The 18674-nt window shown below is 43.2% G+C and overlaps 1 protein-coding gene across 1 annotated transcript in view; it reads right to left on the bottom strand.

The window, feature by feature from the left end:
- Positions 1-1644: 1644 nt before the first annotated feature.
- Positions 1645-18674, bottom strand: part of LOC116978206 — a 32030-nt gene continuing 15000 nt past the window's right edge. The window contains exons 8-12 of the mRNA XM_033029224.1: positions 18422-18504; positions 16845-16943; positions 13798-13920; positions 9574-9729; positions 1645-2471 (exon numbers count right to left, since the gene is read on the bottom strand). Of these exons, the coding sequence (XP_032885115.1) occupies positions 2451-2471; positions 9574-9729; positions 13798-13920; positions 16845-16943; positions 18422-18504 (482 nt within the window). The 3' untranslated portion in view covers positions 1645-2450. The remainder of the gene's footprint in view (positions 2472-9573; positions 9730-13797; positions 13921-16844; positions 16944-18421; positions 18505-18674) is intronic.

The raw sequence follows: 18674 nt of genomic DNA, 5'->3' as shown, positions 1-18674 counted from the left end.
TCCCTTATCAAATCCGGTTCATTACACAACACTAAATCCAGAATTGCCTTCTCCCTGGTAGGCTCCAGTACAAGCTGCTCTAAGAATCCATCACGGAGGCACTCCACAAACTCCCTTTCTTGAGGTCCAGTACCAACCTGATTTTCCCAGTCTACCTGCATGTTGTAATCTCCCATAACAACCGTAGCATTACTTTTACGACATGCCAATTTAAATCTTGATTCAACTTGCACCCTGTATCCAGGCCACTGTTTGGGGGCCTGTAGATAAGTCCCATTAGGGTCTTTTTACCCTCACAATTCCTTAGTTCTATCCACACTGACATCTCCTGTTTTAATGTCACCCCTTGCAAGGGACTGAATTTCATCCCTCACCAACAGAGCTACCCCACCCCCTCACCAACAGAGCTACTCCACCCCCTCTGCCCTTCTGTCTGTCTTTTCTATAGGATGTATATCCTTGAATATTCAGTTCCCAGCCCTGGCCCTCTTGCAGCCATGTCTCTGTAATTCCCAATAGATAGCATTTGAGGTCGAAAGTTCTGTATAAATTTATTCTACCCCCTTTTCCTCGCTGTTGGAAAAAAAACGTAATTATCCCTTGTTATTCATTTACTGGGCAGAGGAATATTATCTTTTCCATTTAAAAATTCTTCATGGTGTTAAAACGTTGGATAATTTCAAAACCATGATTAATTCTCCATTAATTTCCCATCATTGGTCGGAGGATTCCAGTCTTAGTTCTCTCTCTCTCTCTGTCTATGACTATAGCTAACCATCCCTGTACCAGCATAGGCATCACTGGGACTTCTGGAAAGAAACTAGTTGCCCAGGTAATGTACTGACCAGGATAAACAAATGGGCTTCTTCTTCTTCTTCTTCTTAAGTAGTTTGGAGGCAGCACAGTGGTGCAGCTGGTAGAGCTGCCACCTCATAGCACCAGAGAACCAGGTTCGATCCTGACCTCGGATGCTATCTGTGTGGATTGTGCACATTCTCCCTGTGACCGCATGGTTTCCTCCAGACGCTCTGGTTTTCCTCCCACATCCCAAAGACGTGCGGGTTTGCATGTTAATTGGCCTCTGTAAATTGTTCCTAATGTGTCGGGAGTGGATGAAAAAGTGGGATAACATAGAACTAGTGTGAATGGGTGATCAATGCATGGCGTGGACCTGGTGGGCCAAAGGGCCTGTTTCCATGCTGTATCTCTAAACTAAACTAACATTTGTTTTCCACAAACGGGTCAGAGAGCATTTGACGGGAATATGGATCGGCAAAGTTTCGTGTCGGGACCTTTCTCGGACTGACTGTAGATGGGGGTGGAAAGAATGCAGGAGGAAAGGAAGAGCACAACAAAGTCTGGCAAGTAATAGGCTGACAGAGGTGAGGAGGGTTATTTGATGGACAGATGGTTGGACAAAGGCCAGAGATGGAAAGACATGCGTGAGATGAAATGAGTGAAGAGTTATGAATTGGGAAGCTGGAAAAAGAAATATAGGTGGATAGGGAAGGATTGAGACGGAGACAAAATAGGTACAAATCCAGGTGGGGCACGGGGGGTGGGGGGGGTGGGGGTTGGGGGTAGAAACAAGGAACTGTGGGTGCTGGTTTACAGAAGAAGACACCGGGTACTGGAGTAACTCAGCGGGTGAGGCAGCATCTTAGTATTTTGCACGGATTCTAAAATATCATTTTTAATTAAACAATTAGTCTGATTTCTCTGATGTTGACAGAAAAGAGGATAGAGATTTTGAAATGTTTAGAATGTCAAACTGGCCATTCAATCACTGGCGCAGGAACCTGACATTATGAAACTTTAAATCAAGGTGTGGATTTACCACCATTGATGGAAAGGATACGTTTAGTTTAGATTTTGGATCAAACATACAGATTAGTTGGAATTCAAAACAACCCAGAGAAAAGCTTCCTCTGCATTGTTGTCAAGACCTACTCTTGCTCCTACTTCATTCTCGTGTCCCATTGTATCTCATTGTCATTTAGTACAACCTGATCTGACTAAGTAAGTAAACTGCCCGTGGCTTTCAGCTGTGACTTGTATTCGCCTAGTCTACTTGATCTAAATTCTTGCAAGGCAGTTCTTGCAAGGCCCTCATTAATGCCAGAGCTCTGAAATCTTTGTCACATCAGTCTGGCCTGGATTCAACTCAAGTCCCACAGGAATTGACAGCACCCTAACTCACGTTTCCTTTGTTTTACTAAACAATATTGATTGGGCAACATTTAGTGAACCTGCATTATCCGTGAGATATGGGTCAGACCAACGTTGCATTTGATGGATGGCTTACAGTACATCTCCAATGGCCATTTTCTCCTCCGCAAATGGGTAGAGCCATTTTGGGACCACATAAGGTTCTGAAGCTTTTGTTCCCAATCTTCTTGCAATATTGTCCGTTTGTTTCACAACCTGGGAATCTTTCTGTGTCTGAGGTTTCAAGTGCAAGGTTGTATTGTCTGCAGATCACAACAGATTGTCAACATTATGAAATTATCAACTGGAAATCTTCAAACTACCACAAAAATCAAAAGGAAAACAACAATAACATTTAATTATTCCAATATAACAAGAGGATTTTGTGTCAGTTCTGCTATAGTTGTGTCTACATCAGAAGTTTTCAATTAATAGTAAAGCAAGTTATTAAGATTCATGAAATGTGAACATCTTTCTCATTTGAATAATGGCACTTACACCACTGATAATACTACTTCCAGGAACCACCTTAGAGATTGGTTCAGGTAGCTGTGTAGCAAATGGACATTTAGTTATTCAGTTTAAAATCAAAAATGAGATTTTTCTGGGGATTTTCTTTGTCGATTGCCAATAAAGATGAACAAGTGTGAGATAGACACAAAAAGCTGGAGTAACTTAGCGGGACAGGCAGCGTCTCTGGAGAGAAGTAATGGGTGACGCTTCTTCAGTCTATCTTCGGTTTAAACCAGCATCTGCAGTTCCTTCTTTAACAAGTGTGAGAATGGTTTGCAATAATCTACTAAACAAAATGAATCAAAGTACAATACAAGATATTGGTGAGGCTGCACATGGAGATTTGTGAGCATTATTTGTCACTCGGTTATAAGAAAGATGCCCTTAAGCTGGAAAGAGCTCAGAAAATATTTACGAGGGTGTTGCCAGGACTCGTACGACTAAGTTTTAAGGAAAGAATAGGCAGGCTGAGACTTTGTTCCTTGGAGTGCAGGAAACTTAAGGGTGATCTTAAAGAGGTGCAATAAATCTTAAGGGGGACAGACAGGGTGAATGCATTCCATCTTTACCCAGGGTTAGGGAATCAAGAACCAATGGGTATAGTTTTAAGGTGAGAGGGTAAGAATGTAATAGGAACACATGAGGCTACTTTTTCACACAGGGGGTGATACATATATGGAATGGGCTGCCGAAGGAAGTGGTTGAGGCAGGTACAATAACGGCATTTAAAGGACATTTGGACAGGTACATAGCTAGGAAAGATTTAGTGAGATATGGAGTAACATGGAAGGACATCTTGTTCAGTGTGAACAAGTTAGGCTAAGGGGCCAATATCCATGCAAAATGACTCTATGAACCTATGATTCTATAACAGAGATAAAGGTTTTTAAACTCCTATTTAGGTGGACGCTTTGGAGAGAATATATTGAGGGCATAAAATTAATTGGTAGAATTACAATGCTAGAACAATGAGTTTCAATGGGAATGTATGAAAGGGCTTTAGCCACCAGGTGGCACCAGCAATGGCTGCCTCGCCAACAGTCTGTTTGTCCCTTGTTGTTTTTTAGTATGTGTTAAATATATGTTTCAATGTTCTTTAGCATGTTTTATGTGAGGTGTGGGGGGGGGGGTTGGGTGAACTTTTTTTAATCTCTTACCTCGACAGAGTCGTCATTTTTTTCCCGTATCGTATCTCCGTCCTGCAGCCTAACATCAAGGAGTTGGTGGCCTTTGCTGGAGTCCGACTTCGGGAGCTCCAACTGGGGGAGCCTGCGGGACTTAACATCGTGGAGCTGACGGTCCCTGATTGGAGACCGACTACGGGAGCTCCAAACCGCAGGAGCATCGACCGCCCCAACGCGGGGGCTTCGATCACCCCACCGCGGGGGCTTCGATCGCCTCGACGCAGGGGCTTCGATCACCCTTACTGCGGGAGATTCGATCGCTCCGTCTGCGGATGGTTTGACTGCCCTGACCGAGGGAGAACTAAGGGGAAGAAGATTGGACTTTATTGCTTTCCATCCCAGTGAGGAACGTGGGGAATCTGCTGTGGATGTTTATGTTGACTTTTATGTAGTTGTGTGTCTTGTTGCTTTTTTTTTTAGTATGGCTGTATGGTAATTCGAGTTTCACTGTACCTCAATTGGTACATGTGACAATAAACTGACCTTTGAACCTTTGAAATGTCTCAGTTTTGAAGCTTTGCAATTCGGGTTGAATATGATCTAGCATATTGCTATCAGATTTAAAGCTTAAAGAAAGCACCAGACTAAAAAATAGAATGCAAGGCTAATGTTCAGTAACATGCATGGGTTAATTCAGCACAACAATACCCTTTGACCTTCTTACAAAGAAGATGGCGTGCATAGTGGCGTAGTGGTAGAATTTCTGCCGAATATGGATAGGAGAAGTTTCGGGTCGGGACCTTTTTCAGACTGACTGTAGATGGGGGTGGAAGAGACGTGTAGGTTTGTAGGTTAATTGGCCTCTGTAAATTGCCCCATGTTTGTAGGATGCAAAACTCGGATAACATAGAACTCGGGTACCAGTGTTCGGCGTGGACTTGGTGGGTGGAAGGGTCTGTTTTCGCACTGTACCTCTGAACTAAACTAAAGATCTTTCATGCAGTATAGAAATGGGCTGAACGACCCACTGATTCCATGGCCAATTTTTGTGTTGAAGGAGAATGGCCATTTGAGCTTCTCGGTCTCTGTAAGAATCATCTCTGATCTCCATTCCTGCAGTCTACCAGCACATCCTTTTGTCCTCAACAACAAACAAAGCATTGCAAGAACTCAGCGGGTCAAGCAGCATCAATGAAGGCAAACGGTGCAAGTCGATGTTTCAGATTAGGAACCTGCATCACGGAATGGAAATGGAGCAGGGAAGATTGCCAGTGTATAGCAGTGGAAAAGGTTCCTACATACTGTAAACTTTTCCCATTCCTCAGTCCTGATACAGGCTTGTGACCCAAAACATACACCTTTTGCCTCTGTAGATGGTGGTTGACCCACTGAGTTCTTCCAGAATTATGTGTGTTGCTACAGATTCCAGAATCTGCCAACTTTTTTGTCTTCATAACTTTCTTTCCTCGTGTATTTCAGGTTTTTTCTAGCATGGATCTCTGCTGTTCATCTCATCCACCTGGTGTGATAACACTGGTCATATTCCAGGTGAGGGAGGAGTTAGTCACAGATCTCTGTACAGTGAAGTGCAAAAGTAGTATAACCATTAGATTAACATCCAGAGGCATTGACTAACGGTCTATAGACTTGAGTTCAAATCCCACCAAGGCAGGGTGGACATTTAATTTTGAGCGATTTAATAACTTTGCATTTAGCATTGATTATAAAGCTATTGTTTTGATGTAGAAACCGATTTAGTTCACTGATATTGTGCAGAGAGGGAACACTGCGGTACTGCAGGGCAGGACAGTTGCACAGCGGTAGAGTTATTGCCTTACAGTGCCAGAGACCTGGGTTCGATCCTGACTCTGGGTGCTGTCTGTATTGCGTTTGTACATTCTCCCTATAACCGCGTGGACTTTCACTGGGCGCTCCGGATTCCTCGCATACTCCAAAGACGTGCAGGTTTGTAGGTTAATTGACTTCTGTAAATTGTAAAATTGTCCCTAGTGTGTACGATAGATCTAGTGTACGGGGTGATTGCTGGTTGGCGTGGACTCAGTGGGCCGAAGGGCCTGTTTCAATGCTGTATTTCTAAACAAAACTGTGACTGAGAGACTACAATCCCTAACAATGCAAGACTGAACTACCCTCAATAGTAATTGGGAAACAGATAACAATTCCTGGCTGATAGTGTGTCCACTTCCCACAGAAAAATAAAAGAAAGAAAATAACTGATTGAATAACAATTACACAAGCAATTTCTGCTGAATTTCTAATTGGCTTTATTACAGACTATATATTGTAAATAGCTCACTTCATCAGACAGGATTCTCTCCATCCACAGTCCCAGCGTGAGACTGTTTAACTGAATGCGAGGCAATATTTAGATTCAAGTCACGTCTACCAATTCAGTTGGAGCACTCTTCCTGGTACCAACTACTTCACTGTGGTCACCAGCATTGTTTGATGCCAATGACCAACAATGTTGCCTTTTAGAAGAATTCAACTAGGAAGTTCTGCAACAGCGTATTGTTGGTAAAATACCATGTGACAGCATTAAAGTACTATACTATGAATATGCAATCAGATTCAGATTCTGTGCCAATATTGATTGTCCCATTCCACTTTATAACATCAGCAAAACTTTGCTTAATTTTCATAAATATGACAGCAGATGGAAATATTTAAACAACGTGTATTGTATTAGTCCACATTGAATGCATTCAGCTTCCCTGAGTGAGATCAACAAGTTAAAATAACAACAGCAGTCATACAAACCCACACTGCTGGTTAAGTTTCGGATAGTATGAAGATTCTGGAGATGGGCCAAAATGGGATGAACTGAAAACATATTCATTATAGGCAAAATGCCAACTCCCACATCCCAAATGACATTTATAGATATTCAATGTACAGTCATTGAACAAAAGGTGAAAGAACCCTTTGTTACTTGTGGTGGGTGAAGGATGTGTTCCCCCCTGCAAAGAGTTACAATCAGGAATTACATCAGAAGTCCAAGTGTCAATAAAGTTTGGGCTGAAATATTATTTTAAGGTTAACTGAATGCATTCTTGGAAGGGAAAAAGAACAGGAGATTAAGAACGTAGAACAGCACAGGAACAGATCAGGAACAGGCCCCATGGCACATAATGTCCTTGCCAAACTTGATGCACAGTTAAACTAATCTCTACCTGCCCATAATCAATATCCCTCCATTCCCTGCATATCCATGTTAACCTTTTAACCTTTTAAATGCCCCTATCATATAGGGATCAGTGTTAGCTGTGAGGAGGATGTGGGGGCAGTGTTAGCTGTGAGGAGGATGCTAGGAGGCTGCAAGGTGACTTGGATAGGTTGGGTGAGTGGGCAAATGCATGGCAGATGCTGTATAATGTGGATAAATGTGAGGTTATCCACTTTGGTGGCAAAAACAGGAAAGTAGACTGTTATCTGAATGGTGGCCGATTAGGAAAAGGGGAGATGCAACGAGACCTGGGTGTCATGGTACACCAGTCATTGAAAGTAGGCAGGTGTAGCAGGCAGTGAAGAAAGCAAATGGTATGTTAGCATTCATAGCAAAAGGATTTGAGTATAAGAGCAGGGAGGTTCTACTGCAGTTGTACAGGGTCTTGGTGAGACCACACCTGGAGTATTGCGTACAGTTTTGGTCTCCTAATCTGAGGAAAGACATTCTTGCCATAGAGGGAGTACAGAGAAGGTTCACCAGACTGATTCCTGGGATGGCAGGACTTTCATATGAAGAAAGACTGGATAGACTCGGCTTGTACACGCTAGAATTTAGAAGATTGAGGGGGGATCTTATAGAAACTTACAAAATTCTTAAGGGGTTGGACAGGCTAGATGTAGGAAGATTATTCCCGATGTTGGGGAAGTCCAGAACTAGGGGTCACAGTTTAAGGATAAGAGGGAAGTCTTTTAGGACCGAGATGAGAAAATCATTTTTTACACAGAGAGTGGTGAATCTGTGGAATTCTCTGCCACAGAAGGTAGTTGAGGCCAGTTGATTGGCTATATTTAAGAGGGAGTTAGATGTGGCCCTTGTGGCTAAAGGGATCAGCGGGTATGGAGAGAAGGCAGGGATGGGATACTGAGTTGGATGATTAGCCATGATCATATTGAATGGCGGTGCAGGCTCGAAGGGCCGAATGGCCTACTCCTGCACCTATTTTCTATGTTTCTATGTTTCTATATCTGCCTGGTTCCTGGGCTTGCATATGTCCGAAGATCTGTCCTGGGCCCAGAACATCAATGCAACTAAGAAACTCTACTTCCTTAGAACATTGAGGAGATCCGGTATGTTGAGAACAATCTCTTGAACTTCAATGTGTGGTAGAGAACATATTGTCTTGTTGCATCACGGCCTGGTTTGGCAACTTGAATGTCCAGGAACGAAGGAGATTACAAAAAATAATGGACACTCCCCGGTCCATCATGGATACTGATCTCTCCACCATTGGTGGGGTCTAGAGGAAGAACAGCCTAATAAAGCCAGCCAGCATCATCACAGACCCACACTGCCCTGGCCATGCTCTCATTTCACTCCTGCCAACATGGTGGGAGCTAGGAGACCAGGTAGGAAACCAGGTAGGAAACCAGGTATGAAGGAAGGGAGGCAAGTATGTTTTAATATAGGAGTCCAGGTCAGAGACAAAGACTCTCCTTATGGGACTCGGAGGAGCAGACCTGCACTTGTCTATTACTGGTTGTTCAACACATTACCTTTGTGGTCGCTTCAATCTTCAGAGCAGCTTTAACTGAGAAGGGTGGTCTCAAACAGACTTTAGTTAAGAGGTTGTTGAATGCAAAAGGAGATTGTATTTGAATTCAAAACAGGGTTGAGTTTTCTGCATGACTTAGAGAGGTTACATCCATCCCCAAAAGATGCTAGAACATGCGAATGCAGTTGAAAAATCGAGTCCCAAAACTAGCCTACTCTTCTGAGTTCTGTCATGGGATGAAATTATCAGGGGAACAACGCAAAAGATCCACAAGTTCTCAAAACCTACTTTGAAAATGCACCTCTATTTTTTTCTTTAAAAATTGCAACTTTGACGCTGACTGAGCAATTCTTATCCATACTACTTAGTAGAGAAGGAACATGACGAACTACCACTATCTCATTGAAGACCTTTGAACTGTCTTTAATTGGACTTTACTGAACTTTATCTTGCACTAAACATTATTCCCTTTATCCTGTATCTGTACACTGTGGACGACTTGATTGGAATCTTATATAGTTTTTTCGCTGACTGGATAGCACACAACAAAAAAGCTTTTCACTGTACCTCGGTACACATGACAATAAACTAATCTAAGCTAAACTAAATGCACAGAGTGATATTGAAAACCACAATTCCATGCAACGGGAATACACAGAAGTTCTGACTAAATATCTGGTGCGCACCACCTCACAAACCATCCGATCGTCAGCTCTGGCCACCTCCGACCCCATTTGTGGAAGAAACTGCAGATGCCAAATTGGGCTCATTGGTTTCCTCAGAAGCCACAGAGCGAGTGTGAAACCGTGGATCAGCCCAAGGAAAAGGGGAGTAGATCTTTAAATAGTTCTATTAATTTTTTATCCCTCCTCTGACCTATTATCGTGTGGTTTCCGAAGCTTGATAGAAATGACCTGGCCCATACACAATTGCTACCACAATAAATTCTGCCAGCTATCAACTCTAGGTTCAAACTGTTTGCCTACCTTTTCAATCTTGGCTTGAACGTTCTCATTTAATGCCAACAGTTTTGCATCCATATTTTGCAGTGATTCCCATTCCAACTTTTCCATTAACTCCTCGTTTTCTTTTTTCAGGAGGTTTAAATTCAGTTGCTGGGTTTTAATCTTTTGAATAGAGTTCTGTCAAATAAAAAATATAAACTGGTGATGTTGTGTCTCTCATATCCACACTTCTTCAGATAGATCTAGCACAGAATGTCCCATTGTATTAATACAGCAGGCATGCACCTTGGAAGGGAGACTGATAATCCGTGTGAGAGCTGAATTTAAGATTAATGTAGTACCAGAATTAACTAAAACAAATTATAGATTTAATGTTGAGTATAATGTTGAATCTGTAGTGCCATGCCATCTTCCTAAAAGTCCTTCTTTGTTCACCATGGTGATTGAAGCAGAATCCACAACCATTTCTGGCCAGAAAGTTTAAATCATGGTCAGGACTTGAGGTGTGGAACTCGGCAGTCTGCCTTCATGTCTTAAAATGGTCATATGGAGGCCACTCAAAGAAATACCAAAATGTTCTAGGTTTTTTCTTCTGTAGAGTGGCAAGGATCAAGAATTGTCCTCTTCACCCCACAAACAGTCGTGGTCAGCTCTCAGCTCTCATAGTGTTTCCACACTTTATCTTGGGGATTGGCACAGCCTGAAATTCATACAGTTCTGACAAGTAAGCTAAGATACAAGCACAGATTGGTGGCTGCCGATTTCTCAGTTGATTCTGCACTTTATATGCTTATTTATGTGTGTGTGTGTATATATATATATATATTCAATGGTATATGGACACACTGATCTGTTCTGTATTATTTATGCTTACAATATTCTGTTGTGCTGAAAGCAAAGCAAGAATTTCATTGTCCTATCTGGGACACATGACAATAAACACTCTTGAATTTATGGTCCTCAGAGAAATATATTTGGTCCTCGGTCTCTTTGTTCTGTTGTACAATCACAAGGATCTCACCCAGCTTGGGAAACAAAGGAATTTGGGCCCCTCTGTCTCCTATTGTTCACATGGCACTCTTTGGTCTCTTTGTTGTCTCTATTTTGATCAACATGTCTTTACACTCTGCACTATGGTCTGCCAGTTATCCTTGCAAAAAGTGCAGGAATCTCTGGATTAGAAATGGATTTCACTTTAGACTTTAGATTTTAGAGATAGAGTGTGGAAACATTAGATTAGATTAGATTAGATTAGATTCGTTTATTGTCATTCAGATCTTTCGGTCTGAACGAAATGTTGTTTCCCTGCAGTCATACATATAATTAAAAAATGACAAAAACACACAATCAATACAAATTTAACATGCCCTTTGGCCCACTGAGTCTGCGCCGACCAGCAATCACCCTATACTCTAACACTATCCTACACACACTAGGGACAATTTTACAGAAGCCAATCAACCAACAAACTCACATGTCTTCGGAATGTTGGAGGAAACCAGAGCACTCGTAGAAAACCCACGCAGTCACAGGAAGAATGCACAAACTCCGTACAGACAGCACCTGTAGTCAGGATCGAACCCGGGTCTCTGGCGCTGTAAGACAGCAACTACAGCTGCGCCACTGTACCGCCCCCAACTGGCGGGAAAGACTCCTCTGCCACAACACAATGCAGAACCCATCATCTATGGGACAAATTATCATCCAACTTTATTGTTTCCCAGATCCACGCAGCCCGTTTTTACCTTCTCCCCAAAATTCACAAACACAACTGCCCTGGCAGACCCATTGTTTCTGCCTGCTTCTGCCCACTCTACTCCGCTTAGTGTAAGTAGAGAGAAATTGGATGGTTCTGCAGTTGAGGAAGAAAAGGAGGGCTTTAAGGCCTTCCTGGTGGGGGTTGGTGTAGAGTTACTGAATGTTCATAGTAAAGATGAGGGAGTGGGGGCTAGGAAAGCGGAAGTCATTAAAGAGACGAAGGGCATGTGAGGTACCTAGGACACAACAACTTCTCCTTTGACTACTCCCACTTCCTCCACGTCCAAGGCATAGCTATGGGCACACGCATGGGCCCCAGCTATGCCTGCCACTTTGTAGGGTACGTTGAACATTCCCTGTTCCAGGCATACACTGGCCCTATCCCCGAACTCTATCTCCATTACATTGATGACTGCATCGGAGCTACCTCCTGCACCCATGTAGAACTCATGTACTTCATCAACTTCACCATAGACTATTGACTGACGTCTATTACAAACCGACTGACTCCCACAACTATCTTGACTACACTTCTTCCCACCTTGCTTCCTGCAAAGGCTCTATCCCCTACTCCCAATTCCTCCGTCTACGCCGCATCTGCGCCCAAGATGATGTGTTCCATACTAGAACATCCGATATGTCCTCATTCTTTAGGGAACGGGGGGTTCCCCTCTCCCATCATTGATGAGGCACTTACTTGTGTCTGCTCGATACCCTGCAGCAAAAATCTTATAGCGAGCAAGATGGTCCCCTCCGCTAAAAAGCCATAGTATGGTCATGGGTAATCTTCAGCGCTATTTCCGTGACGTCATGACGTCAAGCTAATTCAGGGAGATTCTGCTATATTAGGCTGAGAGATTAAAGGATAGACACTAAATGCAGCGGGTCGGGCGGCATTTCTGGACAAAAGGAATAGGTGACATTTCGGGTCGAGACCCGTCTTCAGACTGAGTCGGGGGAAAGAGGAACTCAAACCATCCTCACCCCCCCTCCCTCCGACACGGACACAGAGCGATCGCTGCCCCCTCCCCCCCTTTTTGTGTTAAACATCTATTTCCTTCGTTTAAAAAAAAATTTCCCCCTTACCATTTCCGTACTTTCTCGATAGCTGCCATGATCCATTTGATGTCATCCTTTGCATTGCTCCTGGTCTCGGCCCGCACCGATCTGCCGGACATGCTGTGTGTGTGTGTGTGTGTTTGTTTGTTTGGCGGAGTTTGAGGGGAGAAGCGCCGGCACCAAGGGCAAGCGAACGCGCGGACAGACGGACGGACAAAAACAACGATCAGAGAACGGAATAGGTGACCAAAGATCTTTGTAGGTGACATTTCGGGTCGAGACCCTTCTTCAGACTGAGTCAGGGGAAAGGGGAACAAGAGATATAGACAGTACTGAAGATAGTGTCTCGAAATGCCACCTATGCCGCTCTATGATCTTTGTTTACATCTGCCTGTCCGCGCGTTCGCTCGATCTTGGTGCCGGCGCTTCTCCCCTCAGATGATAATAATCCATAAATCTATCGCAATGATAGATAATCCATAAATTCAGATCTCCCATTGGTGAGCATGAAACTAATGGACAGTTCTCAAACCTACCTCATCCAGTAACATCTTCCAAAGAAGGAAATCTGCCCCTCTTATGCACTCAGGCCTAATTGTGATTCTAAATCTACAGCTAAGTAGTGATTCTTAATTATCCTCTGCAATAAAGTAATAAGTCAACCAGTTGTACAAACCTCACCATAATAAATTGCATAAGGACTGTAGCAGGCATGGAAGATGATTCACCTCCTCTGGGACAATTAGGAATGGACATTAAATACAGATTTTTATAGTAATGCCTGCAACCCATTAGAGGATAAACAACCAGATTTTTAAAAACAGTTTGTTACTTTGCACACTTCATGATAACTGGTGTTTTTTTTATCACCTCCATAGCAAGAAGTGTAGGGCGGCACAGTGGCACAGCGATAGAGTTGTTGCCTTAGTCTGCCAGAGATCCAGGTTCGATCCTGACTGTGGGTGCTGTCTGTACAGAGTTTGTACATTCTCCCTGTGACCACGTGGGTTTTCTCTGGGTGCTCCGGTTTCCTCCCACACTCCAAAGATGAGCAGGTTTGTAGTTTAATTGACTTCTGTAAAAAATCGTAAGATTGTCCCTAGTGTGTAGGATAGTGTTGGGTACGGGGTGGTCGCGGGACGGTGAGGACTCAGTGGGTCGTAGGGCCTCTTTCTGCACTATATCTCTAATGTCTAAAGTTTCTGTCACCTCCTAACTGTCTGAATTACTGGGTCATCTTCATGGAGGCAACAACATAGTTAACTGCAGCTTAAGTTAGTGGATAAAAGAAAATAATTCAAAGGAGCTCATTGTTTGCACACTAATGTCACACCGTCATTTCAAAATACAAATCATTCAGAATTAATGACTTCATGTTATTGATGGTGAAGTTGAATCTGACACTTTTATTTAATATAGCTTACTGACCTTAATTAAACGTACCCGGTTGATCCAATCAGCTGATAAAATATCTTGAGGACAATCTGTGCTTTGCGAGATTGTTTGATAAGCTCTCCTCAAGTGGTGAAGTTCAATGATCAGAGCTGTGAGCTGTTGAGTAGTATAGAAAGTATCGGATTGAGCTTGCTTGGCTCTCTCTCATGGGCACAACCTGCTGACACCAAACTACGACCACGTTTGACAAAAATGTCCAGAAGCCACGTCCATGTTCCATGCTGGTAACCCTTACTCTTGCTGATTGAAGTCTTGTGCCGAAATGCCACAAAAGCCTTAATTCTAAATAGCAGCGAGCTATGGATGAGAAGACTGCCAATGGCGGCAATTTTACCTTCCAAAACACCTAGGTTGATGTCCTTGGTCAACTGTGCACTTTGTACGGGCAAGAAAAAACATCTATTTGGTGGGCAGGTATATAAGCCTGGAGAGCAGGGGGTCATTGGTGGGCAGCAAAGGGCAATCTCTGGGGAGAGGGTAAGCCACAGTCACAGAAGAAAGTGCGTGGGGTGGAGTTGCAGGGGGACTTTAGACTTTAGAGATACAGCATGGAAATAGACCCTTCGATCCACCGAGTCCGCTCTGATCAGCAATCACCCATACACTAGTTCTATCATACACACTAGGGGTAATTTACAGAAGCCAATTAACCTACAAACCTGTACGTCTTTGGATTGTGGGAGGAAAGGTTTGTACGTCTTTGGAGTGTGGGAGGAAACCTGACCACACGTGGAAAACCCACGCGGTAACAAGGAGAATTTGTAAAGTCTGTACAGACAGCAATCAGGATTGACCCGACTGTAAGGCAGCAACTATACCACTGCACCACTGTGCCGCACGACTAGGAAAAAAACATAGGGAAGTCTAAATTTTCCTTGCAAATGGCAAAGGGCCAATTCATTTTTAGTTTTGAGGTACAGTATGGACCTTAGCCCACCATGTTTACACCAACCATTAATAACATGTTCATACCAGCTCTATGTTTTCCCACTGTCTCATCCACTCCTTACAGTTCAGGGGCAATTTACAGAGGCCAACTAACCTACAAACCTGCACGTCCTTGGGATGGGGGGGATACACATCGTGCTAGTGTATGGGCATCGCTGGTTGGCGCAGAAGGGCCTGGTTCTATGCTGTATCTCTGAACTAAACTAAACATGAAGCAAAATAATAATAATAATAATGGATGGGATTTATATAGCACCTTTCTAATACTCAAGGCGCTTTACATCGCATTATTCATTCACTCCTCAGTCACACTCGGTGGCGGTAAGCTACTTCTGTAGCCACAGCTGCCCTGGGGCAGACTGACGGAAGCGTGGCTGCCAATCTGCGCCTACGGCCCCTCCGACCACCACCAATCACTCACACACATTCACACACATTCACACACAGGCAAAGGTGGGTGAAGTGTCTTGCCCAAGGACACAACGACAGTATGCACTCCAAGCGGGATTCGAACCGGCTACCTTCCGGTTGCCAGCCGAACACTTAGCCCATTGTGCCATCTGTCGTCCCATGACGACATGGGTCCTCAGTGCTGGGACAGTTACAGAACCAGCACTGGTCTGGGAAGAGATTGATTGCACCTGGGAGATGAAGATAGTGGGCATGGCAGGGTAATTAAAGTTATCGGAGCCTCCTCTGGACTGCTGCCTCACACCAGGCCTCACCGGCAACTTCAGACTGCTAAAGAAGCCTCACAATTAGGCAGTTTCTCCATCATTGCAACATCAGCTTCAATTCCTTTATGGAGAACCTATGCCACTGTCTGACAGCTTTCCAGCTTTGACTTAAAATTCAATTGCATAATCAGCCTTTGCAACTTCATGCAACTAAAAGTCAATTTTGATATTTATGAATCACAAAAATGACCATTTCCAAATTGACTTGCAAAGAAAGTCAGCCTTGCATTCAAAAATCTGCATGTGATGATGTTGTTCCACCTTCAACACTCCTCATGGGGGTTGTCAGTAAACCTGGACCATGTTGTCTGCTCTTTGGCACTGATGGGACAACAACAGTATGAAGAAGGGTCTTGACTCGAAACGTCACCCTGTCCCACTGAGCTACTCCAGCATTTTGTGTCTAGCTAAAGTTTTACTAGCACAGCTTTGGACTAGGATGCCACCCATTCTTCATTATTTGGCATGCACCTCCTACCGCTAAACACTAAATTAACTAATATCGTTCTATTACACATTGTCCATAATTTACAACCCAATACCAAATCCCTGATCGGCACCTCTGATCCTGCAGTCGCATTATTTAATATTCCATTTGGCATTCCAGTCCCACTTCCAGTCCCTTGTAATCCACCCCTGTGGTACCACCTGTCTCTTAATATTCCCTTCCTCTCCCCAACTTGATAAACTGCCAATCCCCGATCCCTTGCCAAATTGAGTATAAGCAATGGGACCAAAGACAGACACAAAATGCTGGAGTAACTCAGCGTGACATCTCTGGAGGACATGGATAGGTGACTGAAGAATGGTCCCGATCCGAAACATCACCTATGCTACAGAGATGCTGCCTGACCCTCTAAGTTACTCCAGCACTTTGTGTTATATGCATGTTCTCTTTGAACGAAAGACAAAGTGAGATCTTCCAAAATAAGTTCATATGTTGATAAGTCATAGGAGTAGAATTAGCCCATCAAGTCTGCTTTGCCATTCAATAATGGCTGATCTATCTTTCCCTCTCAACCCCATTCTCCTGCCTTCTCCCTATAACCCTTGCCACCTTTGCTAATCAAGAATTTGTCAATCTCTACCTTAACAATACCCAATGACGGCCTCCACAGTCATCTGTGGCAATGAATTCTGCAGATTCACCATCCTCTGACTAATGTAATTCCTCCTCATCTCCTTTTTAAAGGTACATCCTTTTATTAAAATGCTTGATTTGTGACTGAAACCGAGAAGAACATCTCACACTAAAGCCCGCTAAGCCCAATTATTTGCTTTACATGTCGGCGATGCCATACTAACCCAACACTCGGCAGCAATTGACACTCATACCTGGTTGACCTTTATTTGGTTCTCGTGCCTGAGATCAATATTCTTTCTCAGAAGATGTAGAAGTTGTTTTCTGTTCTGTTCACTGGATAGTTCAAGGCCCTACACATACATAAAAAATAAAATCTAACATGTGACATTTAAACATATTATATCGAGATGTATATATTTTTTACTCTTATTTTCAACTCTAATTTTTTGGGACATATTTTTTGCACTTTGTTTGACCAGGCCATTTCAGTTACATAGAACATAGACAGCACAGGAACAGGCCCCTTCCCCTTCGGCCCACAATGTTTGTGCCAAACATGATTCCAAGATAAAACTGATCTCATCTGCCTGTACATGATCCATAGCCCTCTATTCCCTGCACTTCCATGTGCCTATCTAAAAGCATCTTAAACACCACTATCATCTTTGCCTCCACCACCACCCCTGGTAGTGCGTTCTAGGCCCCCACCACTCTCTGTGATAAAAACTTGTCCCCCACAACTCCATTAAACTTCCTCTCACCTTATAGCTATGCCCTCACATGTTGGAAATTTCTACCCTGGGAAAAAGGTTCTGACCGTCTCTTCAACGTATGCCTCTCATGATTTTATATACTTGTCAAGTCTCCCCTCAATCCAACGTTTCAGAGAAAAAAGAAGTAGAAGAAGGATTTTTTGTTTCTTCACAGAATGTGGCTTAACTGGTTTAATGATTAGGCCAGGCATGCTGAGCCACATCAAAGCATAAGAGTAAACTAGGTACGTAGGTGTGGGCCTGTGGTTACATATAAACTAGACTGGGTAACGATGGCAGATTTCCTTTCCAAAAAGATCTAATGAACCAGATGTTTTTTATGATAATATGATAATTCCAAATCCACCACTACTGAAAATAGCATTTAAGTGCAGTATTTTAAAATTATTTAAATCTAAATCACTCACATGCCATGGTGAGATATGAAGTCCCATCCCCAGGTTAACTAATCAAAGCCAATGGATACCAGTTCAGCAACTTAACCACTCCCACATTTAACTGTACTTGATAGAATTACTTGAGCCTTCATTAAATAAGGATATTAAAATAATAAACTAGCTTACTAATTTTGGGGCTGCTGTATTATCTTGATGGTCAAGCTTCTCTGCAGCTCAGATTAATCCATGGTGACACATCCCCATCTTTGACGTGTTCCATGGAGATTTATTTTAGACTTTAGAGATACAGCGTGGACATGGGCCATACGACCCACCGAGTCTGTGCCGACCAGCGAAACCCCGTACACTAACACAATCCTATACACGTGGGACAATTTTACAATTTTACCAAAGCCAATTAACTTACAAACCTGTACGTCTTTGGAGTGTGGGAGGAAACCGGAGCACTCTGAGAAAACCCACATATTCACAGGGAGAACACAAAAACCCCATACAGACAGCACCCATAGTCGAGATCGACCCCGGGTCTCTGGTGCTGTAAGACAGCAACTCTACTGCAGTGCCATTGTGCCAACCCAAGATGTTCCAAGATAGCCAGCATGCCTTGACTAACTCCCTACTGCCGAGTCGGACTTTATGTCCAATGTGTCATCTCACCTTTGTTTCAGCTGTCTGCATTCCAAGCTGGCATAATACCTGGTCTCTCTCATTCTCCAGTTTCAAATTTAGTTTCACCAAACCTAGAAACATAAAACCAACTCAATATTTATTTTGAATAGACCACTGTTCCAGCGGTGTTAATGAAATATCTCATTACTGCAATATTGATGTGGCAAATCCATTCCATCAATTAGAAAGCGAGAAAGATTTGATACTGTATTATGATCGTAAAGGATTCATTATCGTGGCC

Source organism: Amblyraja radiata, chromosome 1, assembly GCF_010909765.2.
Source record: "Amblyraja radiata isolate CabotCenter1 chromosome 1, sAmbRad1.1.pri, whole genome shotgun sequence".
Lineage (NCBI taxonomy): Eukaryota > Metazoa > Chordata > Chondrichthyes > Rajiformes > Rajidae > Amblyraja > Amblyraja radiata.
Note: the sequence above shows the minus strand (reverse complement) of the source record. Positions and strands in the feature narration are given on the sequence as shown.